Here is a 10975-nt window from a genome sequence, read left to right on the forward strand (position 1 = left end):
TTTACTTTTTACATTCCCTAACATTACCTTTTCCCACTGGGTAGCTGCGCTTAAATCAACCTACATATGAGCATACAAATATGTACATACATACATACATGCATACGTGTGCACATTCAAAATTAACACTACGGGTATTCTCGCAGTCTTGCAAAGTCCTTACACGGTGCATGCAAGCACAATGAGTCGACATTTTCGGTAGTGTCGTTTTTTATCATTTACCTACATATATACATACATAGGTACATATTCAATGTATGTTAAATCGTTTGTTTGCAATTTTCTTGTATTTTTTTGTTTAATATCATTTCTTTATTCGCTTTACGGCTTCACTTATCGAATTGTTGCAAAAACACAACATCATCGCCCTCCTCATTACCTACAAAAAGTGGCAAACAACTTGGTTGGTATCCATAAAACATCACAACTAGTTTGTGCACAACAAGCCAGCCCAGCCAGCCACCAACGAACCAGCCAGCGACAATGAACGAATCAACGAGTAGTTTGTTTTTTTTTCTTTCCTTTTTTCATTCGCTTGCATTTGCAGTCGTTTGTGTGCGTATGCTTGTTTGTGTTCTATTTTGACTACAGCGAAAATGCACACGAGTGCAATAAACGTCATCAAGGTTAGCCAGCCGCTACTTGAGAGCTCAAGCTGCGATGCACGGCGATGAATTGCAAATTCTGCTACTGCGATCGCTGCAGTGAACTGCTAAGCTGCTGCTGCTGCGAAGACGACGTCGACAGGTGCTGCATTTTATTTACATACTATCTTTTTATGCGATTATCTATTACTTGGTGTTTGCAATTTGCTTATGTTTTATTTTTTATTGTTTTATTATTAAATTGCGTTTCAATGCAGCAGGAACCTACAAATGTACAACTAAATATGTATATACATTTTTATCGATTTGTTGCAAAAAAAATGCATAAACCGAATCATTATTGCGGCGTTAATGCGCAAAAGAGCTCAAAATACTACGTAGGAGATAAGGTGCTGGGAATGATGCAATGTCAAAACGAATTTATTAATAAAGCGATTTTAATTTAATACCTACTTATTGCACACGTATATATATTTGAAGGTACAAACATACAAATGCGGATATATGCATATTAATGTAGTATGTACATACATATGTATTTACATTGAATATGCGGTGGCGCATCGATCCGATTTCGTCACTCTTCTTAAAATGTCAAAAGACAACAAAGCTGAGTCATTTCTATAATTGCGCCTTTACGTCTACTAGTTATCTCGTAAAATTTCTTGCCAAAATATGTATTTCATCAGTTGGCAATTCCGGTTGGGTTTGGCAAAAACTCTGGTTTCGTAGGTGTGTTTGTATGTGCATACATATACATAGATAGGTGTGCGAAATCAGCTGTTTTTATCGCGAAATTGCCAGCTAACCAAGAAAAATCATACGATATTGAAGAAAAGAAGCGAACATACCGAATGGAAATGAAAAATAAAATAAAAATTAAATATTGTCAATTGCAGCCCGCAACTATCCCAATTTTCAGAGTGAGCAAAAAATAAGTACACATGTACATATGTATGTGATTGGAAGAAAGTATGTTGTGCTTGTACACGACCAACGCAACGTGGTGACACTTTTCTTCGCCTACTGGATTTTTCCACATACTCGCACAGCGAATTTGCAAATTGTTTGTGCCAATTCAGACGAACGTTTGTGCATTAGCAATAAAATATACGAAGTAGAGTGTGAAAAATCATTTGAGCCGCGCAAAGAAACAAAATAAAAAACTAGGAATAATTAACAGATTGCAAAAGATTTAGCTGTTTGCAAATATTTACATACTTTATTCATAGCAACCATTTTCTTTGTTCTCTACATAAAATATGAGTACCAGGTTGACCGAGCTTTGCTTTTTAAAGTTTTTAAGGTTTGAGTATCAAATACTGGTGATTTCGTTAGCTTTAAAATACATAAAACTAAAAAAATTTGGATCTTGTAATCTATAAAGCAAATTTTTTACTTTAAAATTTAGCTGGCAACCCTATTTAGAAATGCGCTGGAATGTATAGCACATATCTTGAGGGTATACATATGTACTGTGTCTACATACAAAAAACAATGCTGATTGAAATTAAAATACCTTTCATTTAATATCCATATTGCGCTGCTTTAGATTTGTACAAAAATTTAAAAAAAAAAATCTGCAAGGTTTCACCTAAATGGCAAACTTTTTAAGTAGACTCTAAAAAAATTTAATGTTAGTATAATAAAGTGCAAGATTGAAGTTGCTAAAAATTGCGTGGAGTTTTGGACAATTTTTGTCCTTGATAGTGTAAAGCCCTTCCATCCATATTAGAATATTTTTCGAACATATTTTAAGAGATTTCTGCAACCTTGCCGAGTGCTGCCAGATTTTTTTTTATCACATCACGAAGTAGCGAGCAAATGTGGCACGTTCCAGATAATTGGGTTTTGCCGATTTTGTCAATTCTCAAGTAAAAGTATACAACGCCTTAAACCTTAGATGCACTTAAATTTGCTAATACTCTACCAAAAATCGCCCTTTTTTTAAGATTTTCGCTAGTAATTTTTGTTATAGGTCATATATTTTGCAATTTAACACAATGGAACCGCGATTCCTGTCGAAAAATTGTATTACATATATTATTCTTGTTACCATATAGTGTATAGTGTTGGACAATTTTTTCTCTTAAAATTAAGAAAATTATGTCAAGGAAATTTAAAACTACGCAAAAAAGCGAATATGTGGTAGATTTGAGACCTGAAGACCTCAACGAAGTGGCAGATCTAACACAATGTGGTAGAAGTGCGATCACTGATTAGGGGATTTTTAAAATATCTTAAATTTGATACCCATATTATGAAGTTTTAGTTAATTTGTAATTAATTTCGAATAGGTGGCAAGCTTATACGAGAGTCTTCTTGGAGTTAATACCTATTTAGATAACCTTAAAATTCAAGGCATTAACTATATACAAAATTTAATCAACAACCTACATACCTACATATAAACTATTTAAAATCGTTTCAAGTAGGTATTTAAATTAAAAACGTGGTTGAGCTAGGTAATTAGAACAAATTTTAATGTGGATTTTAAAAGTGCATGTAAAAAACCATTTATATGTGTATGTATGCAAGTACAATACACGTGTATTAAGAAGTCTCAAAATATTTGCATGTTTGTAACTACTACGCTATGATGACACATGGTTGTCAGTTCCAGTTTAATTAGCATGACAAATATGTATGTTCTGGTGAAAATTTTCCATTTAACGCTCGTGTGACGTAAATAATGCAGTAAAAATCAGTCCAGCAGAATATTTTATTTTGACTGCACTAAGCACAATCTCAGGAAGTAAATAATTGCTCCACTCCGCATTATTAAACGAAATACCAACTCTCATTACCCACCCACCCACTTTCTGCTTGAATCCAAGATATCCTGGTTTAGAATTTCAGCAGTTTATTATAAAAGAACCCAAAAAAATAATGATAATTAAATTTTTTTTTCAAATTCAATATCATTTTAAATAAAAGCTTGTTCTGTATCGCAAGAATATGTACTACATAAAATCAAGTTACATATGTATGTACTTAAATGGCAGCTGCCTTTCGTCGAAAACTGCATATTGGCACCAATTAGCGTATTAAATCTACATACGTACGCATGTACATATGAATGCTCCATAGCGCCCTAGCTGAGCCTCGAACTAGAAACTACACATTAAAACATGGTTTATTGAACTCACCTGATTGACTGCTACTATTATCGGTGTCCGTGGAGAAAGTGCCGCCACCGCCCACACCACTGTCGCTGCCACTAACAGCTGAGCCATTAATGTTGGTGCTAGTTATTGCATTAGTAGCAGCTCCGGCGACAGTAGCAGCTGGGGTATTGCTGCTGCTGCCGTTCTCCTCTTCCTCCAATATGCGTTCAACCATTTTTTTGCTCCTCCCGATTAGCTCGCTTGCGGTTTTCGATGTGTTTCTTTTTTATCAAATGTGGTTATAGGTTTTCGCGTTTGTCAATTGACGAGTTTTTAGGTAGGTATGTATATTGTATTTTTAAAGTGGTTATGTTATGCGGGCGAATGAACTGTAGTATTTTACTATTGCAGTTGAATTGAATAGAATTTGGAATACGTTATGAAATGTTAGGTTTCTAATGTGTACTACCGGCTTGGCGGTTAACGTACAAACAATAACGTAAGTATACACACGACTGTGTTGGGACACACACTACACAGAATCTTCGAGAACTTTAAAGAGGTAATTTATTTAGAACGGAAAGATTTTTGGATCAACTTTTTGCACTGCCGGAACTTTTCTTGTTAGGATTGCTGTATTTTAGTAACACCTTGTTCTTTATTTGCCGTTGCTGTTGGCAGCAAAATAGTCCCAAAACAACAAGCCCGTACAAAACCCAAACGAAAACACAACTGCACGAATCGTTCCTTATCGCACAAGTCTTTACACTGTTGCTTACCCAATTGCCTGCCGTCTTTACCACAAACTGTGGCTGTTTTTCTATCCACTTCGGCTCGCTCCGACTTGTTGGCTGCAACACCAGTTTCCGTCTGGTCTAGCTGTATCGTCTGTCTGCGTTGTTAGCTGCCTTTATGTTTATTTTGCTTTTTCCGTATTCTACTGCTTCACCTTCCCCTCTCAATTTTCTTCGTCTTTCCAATTACTGTGCGCCGTATGCCAGTCGATCTTCTGCAGCTACTTCTACTTCCTCTTTGCCTGCTTCGTTTGCTATTGGCTTCGGGTATTCGTTGAATTTTAGCTGCGTTGTTTCTGGTTTAGCTGCGCTGCAGCTGTTGGTGCTACTGATGCGTTGCTGTTCGTTCAAAATGGTGGATGGAGTCATCTAGATACAAAATGCTCCTGAAGTGCTGGCTTTCTCCAGCAGATAGCGACTTGCAAATTGAATATGTATTTTTACTTTAAATACTGCACAAGGAATTGGTATCAGAAATATGTAAGCAGATATGCAAGTATTAAAAAATGTCAAAATTAGAATTTGCAAGTTGGTGTTTTTGGTCTGCAGCTATGCTGGCCTAAAGTAATGGTGTGGTGGTTTGTGCAGATATTCAGAATATGGATATGTCCGCAGTCTGTCGAATGTTTAGTCGAGGTGCAATTTCATTTGAACTTACGACCGGGCTCTTCTATAGCTGAATATGTTTGTAATTTAATTGATTTTTTAATTGTTAGCAGTAGCTAACTTTGGTGCTATTGCTTTTTTTCCCCCTGCTGTTGCTCGAGTTTGTGGTGTATTCAATGATACTGCTGTTCAAGCTGCAAAAATTTTGTTAACTGCTAACAGTCAAAGGATGCAGTAGGAGATGCCTTCCACATTAAAACTGTAAGAATTTAGCAAGGAACCCAAAGATTCTTGCAAATTAAAAATTTCTCTATGGAAAATTTTCACTGCTGTTGCGCTGGCCGCTGCTGCGACCTCTGCCGCGGTCGACGTCACAAATGTTTCGTTCGACTGCGCTGCTAGTGCCTCTGCAGCTGACGCCCCTACTACGCCAATATGATTTTTCCGTGCTGCTCGTCGGTGGTGTTGATTTGAATGCAGTAGCTCTAGCTCCTGCTTCTCTATTTTAAATATGGATAATTTAGCTGAATTGGTTGTTGCTGCTTCTAATGCTTTAGCTGTATACGCTGTGGCAGTTGATTCTGATTCACAATTCGATTTTTTCATTACAAAATTCTGCTCACGTCTGCGTTGCTGCTGCTGCTTGGATGTACTTTTGTTGTTTTTTTTTGGTGAATTTGGTGGTAGTGAGTGGATGTAGTTGCAGTGGTAGAAGTCGTCGTTTGGTAAATTTTTGCTTTTAACAAAAAATTCGCTGAAATAGCGGACAAAAGGCCGTTTTCTTTGCGTTTTTCGCTGTTGTTATTCCTTTAGCTATTACCGCTCCATTTTCCACGCAGACTTATCGATGATGAAATTCCGACTGAAAAGCAAAGCTGTATTCGGCGTCGTCACTGGCCGAGCTCGTCGAATGGCCGCCATTTCAGTGTTGCTAACGCTCTTAAAAAGGGATCGAGTTTATTTATGGGCAAGGCAAATAAAACAAGAGCAACGCTAAAGCTTCAATATGTTCATGTTAAAATTAAATAACCTATATTCAATTCATGTTTCTATCAATTATGGTGGCTAATTGTGAGCAGCATTAAAAAAAAGAGCGCAATCAATTATTTAGACATTTTATTTATCCCTCGGTCTACGGGGTTAGCACCACTGTTCCAATTTTCCGCTTTGTTTCGCCATTTATTGCGCATTTGGTGTAATGCCCACTAAACAAAGCTTATACAGCAGTGACGTTTATTTTTAGTTGGTGACAAATTCGAAGTGTATTCGGTTTTGGGAAAGATGCAACCGCATACTTTGAAAGAATTTCAAATGCACTTAAACAATGCTTTTGTTTTTATTGTAGCCGCTACAACAACAACTTGATTATCATGAACCAAAAAGACAAGATCACGCGTGCAGGAGACTAGCCCGTTAGAATCGCATTAAGGAAAAAAGTTGAACGATTTTGACATTAGCCGTTTATTTACATTTCTTCGTTGTTTACAATTTGGTGGTGGCTTTTTACTTCAATTTTCTTCATTTTCGCTTGTGACAACGTGTGTACACATAAGATAAAGAATAATTTAACACAACGGCATGATTTTTAGAAGAATTTGCATAATATAAATGATTTTTCATACGTTCAACAATTTCGCGGTTTTCTCCGTTCTCTTCGTTGTTTACTTCTTACAGCAAAGATGGCGTCGAGATTTCGGCAGCTAGAAAATAACTTTTTTCGTTCTTTCCGTCCCGCGTGATCTTGTGTCTTTCGTTCATGCTTGATTATGGTTGTTGTTGTTTTTGTAACGGCACATAGATTCCCTAAAAAGATTTGGGAAGTTTTGCTGGAGTGACAGTCCTTGGCCAGTTATAAATCTGGGTGGTTCCGGTTACGCAGACCCGACTGTCGTGTGGGTGACGGTAATTATTCGAGACCGAATTTCTTAATCCAGAAAAAATTAGTTATGTCTTTCCTTTAGTCCCTATGTCTAATGGTGTTGTTATCTGGTTGTTGAGGTCCACAGGTTTTACGATTGGAATGATTATGGCAAAATGACCTGATCTTACCGGTAGCATAGCTTGCGACGTAATGCTGTTTATCGGACCTTATTTTTAGGAGGATACCTATGTCAGGAAGTTATCCTGCCACACAAGAGGTGACAGGGATTTCGTGTACGTTAAACATTTCAATCTGGGGCGTGTAATAAACAATGAGCCACCACCATCAGAGTTGAGTTCTGCTGCAACTTCGTCTATTGGATCTCAGCTATCCCGTCGATTTTACTCTGGTAAGTGCATTGAATTTAAGATGAAGTATCTTTGTATACCTTTGGGGGGCTGGTTGCAAATCGGGGGGTGAGGGATAAGCGAAGTTTTATACCTACCTGCCTGGTAGTGATGCTTGGCTGATGAGATCTGAACAGGATGCGAAGTAGTCATTTTTCCTCACTCATTGGTCGGGATCGGCGGAGCTCCGTGAAATCTGCCTGGGCGCTAGGAAGAACCCGCGTTTTGAGCAACTTGTAGGCAGCTGTAGACTTGGATGCTGATTGGTTTGAGCAACAAGGTATCACAAATCGTATAGCCTACTCCCTATGTATTCTAAGGTCAGCGCAGGTATTTTCACGCGAAAATAATCACCAAAGTGCAGTTAGGGTGGAGCCATTTGAGGTACCAGCAACGACAAATGGTAGGGTTCGTCGATAGTCGAAACAACAGTCCTTAGTCGGGCAAAACTCGAGTCAATCCGCGTAGCGTAGCAATGCACAAAAACTCTATCTCAGAAACTGGTACAGCAATTGGAACAACTTGACACCCAACAAATTTCCATGTACACGCATTGCCTTTAGTTCCACCTCAATTAAACGAATACCGTGCCCTCATTGTTTTAGTACTCTTGCCATGTACGCTGAGGCCTTACACTATTTATTTCCCTACTTATGCTTCACTCCAGCTTGGGTTGAATAAGAACTTCGATTTATATGTATTCATTTCTTACCCCTTAAGGTCCATAGACCGCAAATCTCCTCCCCCCAGTTTGATTCATCGCAGTCGCAGTTGGGATAACGGAGTTTCAAATTCGCTGGCCAGTTCTCCTTGGACTTTCTAACTGTATGTGGTGTCAAGGTCAATTCTTCCTTCGATGATTAAACTTGGCGAACAATTTTTTTGTGGTGTATTAAACTGCAGAGTAAATACATATCTGCGATTGATGAATGGGGGCTTATTAGGGTAGAGGGGGGCACGGAATGCCTTTAAATAATCCCATTATACACGTAACTTTTTGTGAAGTCTTTGGGCGCGTTTACCAAAACCAAGAGCGCTACGCCAATAACAAGACAATTATGGCGCTAAACTTTAAGGACTTTGCTACAAGAGTGAGGTGGGAAGCCAGCGGAAGTCTGTTCTTATAAAGAAAGCTATAAATGCATTCCTTTGTTCTCAATTCAGCACAGTAGCCACAACACTTGTGAAGGTGGAGACTCCCGGACAGCCGAGCGTATAGGGGTAGTACGGTATGGCCTATGATTTTGACAGTCCACAAGCTGAAATCAAAGACATAATATCAAAAAAATCTAGATCAACCATTATCGACGAGCAGAGTTATTACTACGCTTTCTACTTCAGGCTAGCCAAAGTATTTTCAATGGAGGCAATATCACCACATTTATACTGCCGAGTTAAGACCGGTTTCTTGGTTGGGATCAAGAGATCTACATACATACATAAGTAAATTCATAATATTCATAATGTTTTTCGAGCTAATTTTTTTTTGTTATTTTCCTATAAAAATATTGTCCCAGTTTAACCGTAACCAGTCTACAATAAAATTCTTGAAATCAATGTGATTTTTAGCCGGTTGAAACTTGCACTTCATTAGACTAAAATTGTTTGGACTATAAAACTGCATACCCAAAAAGTTTCTAAAGATTCAGATTAAATAGTTGAAATTTTGTTAAAAATTTGTTGAATTTTACGCGGGTAACGACGCGGAAGCTACGCAAATTTACACCCAAATTCATAAAAAATAAAGAAGACTTTAACTTCTTCATATGTAAATCGAAAACTTGTATGAAAATTCCACATAATAGAGCTCTATAAATCGATTTTATTTTTTATGAATTAGGCCTTTAATGTTTGAAAGAGCAATAATGTCCATCGTACCGTTACATAAGTAAAAACACTATCAGCTGATTGCCAAAAAATGCCTACAGCTGAGATCACCTGTTTTTTTGGCATGTGCTCTTATCTTTTACAATTTCTTTCCTAACTATTACAATTTGTTTTATTTCTATTACAATTTATTCAAGATACATACACTAACACACTGAACCAAAAACACCAATACACTAACGAAAAACACCCTACAGCCTGCCAGAAAAAACGGTAAGAAGATGAGTTACTTTGCTTATGGAACTGTAGGTTTTATTTCGCTTTTGAAAAGGTAATATTTAATTGAGTATGCGAACCTTATTTCCGTTGATCTTGTTACCTGTCACCTTGCGCTCAATGTATCGCTCAACTATCGTGTCTCTTGTCTGAGTATCCGGACATTTGTATATAGAAACATCATCGTAGGCAATGAGAGCGCTGATGAACTGGCAAAGGCTGGAGTCTGTTTGGATGAATCTGCGAGGAAATTGCTTTGCATTTCCTTGAACTTGTGAGATATAAAGAGAACGCGGGCATGGAATCTACTTAATGGATCCAGGACAGAAGTATTCAGAATTGTAGAAACCATCACGGGGTCCAGGCCACTGGGTAAAATCGCAATAAGAATAGGACTACACTGTAACAGAAATTGTCGCAACTGCCAGCTAGAAGATAGAGGAAAAAGTATACATATGTAGGTGAATGCCCAGGCTTTGCGATTCCATTCCATACAATATTTATAGGTACCTCAATATTTTTTTTTGGGGTGAAATATATTTTTTTACATTCTTTAACAAAAAAAAGAAGACACCAATTTTTTATTTCGTCATGATATTCGAAAATCTCAAAAAAAATCCCGAAATATTGAACTCCCGGAGAAGTATCTTTTTTTTCAATTGTTTTCAGTTAATAAACTATTTGTCGGAGAAAATGAGCTAAAGTATCAAAATGTGCGTAATTATCTCGGCTTCCCATGAGTGTGAGACATGACAAAAAAAAAATGTTGTCTTCTTTTTTGGATAAAGAATGTAAAAAAAACTTATTTCACCCCAAAAAAAGTATAGAGTTGTCAATATTGTGTGGAATGACCCATATATATATAATATAGTAGTATATCCTACTAACATTTTAAATGTGAAATATCGATGTCTCATATTCAGTAAAAAAAAGGCCCAAAAGTTCTACTCTCATGTATTGCCGAGGCTTTACACATCACTGTACGTACTTAGCTACTTTAAGCTGATGCCAGATAAAACTTTGTAGCTTTGCGTGACATTTATAACTTTGCCAGCAAAGCGCCAGACGCAAAAGGTATGCCACAATGAACGCCAAGAAAACAATGTTGTACCGCTTTTTTACTCATCAAAGTTGCTGTGGATTTTAATTATTTTGATTTAAAATTATCAGCAATGTAATTAAGTTTTATGTTTCTGCATGAAAACCCGAATTTGGACGAAACAAAATAAATATTAAACCGGCTGATTGTCAAAGCGCGCAAAAAGATGGGAGTTGACCATCTTTTCGCTTCGCGCTGCCGCTTCAACGATTTATGTGGCATGCTTTGTGCATTTTCATACAATTCATCTTATCTGTCAAAGCGAATCTGTCACGTAAAGCGAAGCAAAAGTTTTATGTGACATCAGCTTTACTGCTGCGAAAGATTATGCGCGCAGATTAGCGGTGATGGCACACCACCAACGCACCAATCACCACAAAGGGGTGTGGCCAT

General features: G+C 37.4%; 1 protein-coding gene across 1 annotated transcript in view; it reads right to left on the minus strand.

The window, feature by feature from the left end:
• The window catches only part of LOC118737041, a 51190-nt gene extending 47217 nt beyond the window's left edge, over positions 1–3973 (minus strand). The window contains exon 1 of the mRNA XM_036467319.1: positions 3755–3973. Within this exon, the coding sequence (XP_036323212.1) occupies positions 3755–3947 (193 nt within the window). The 5' untranslated portion in view covers positions 3948–3973. The remainder of the gene's footprint in view (positions 1–3754) is intronic.
• Between the last annotated feature and the right edge of the window lie 7002 nt (positions 3974–10975).

The sequence above is a fragment of the Rhagoletis pomonella genome, unplaced genomic scaffold (assembly GCF_013731165.1).
Source record: "Rhagoletis pomonella isolate Grant_MI unplaced genomic scaffold, Rhpom_1.0 Rhpom_scaffold_00001, whole genome shotgun sequence".
In the NCBI taxonomy this organism is placed as follows: Eukaryota; Metazoa; Arthropoda; class Insecta; order Diptera; family Tephritidae; genus Rhagoletis; species Rhagoletis pomonella.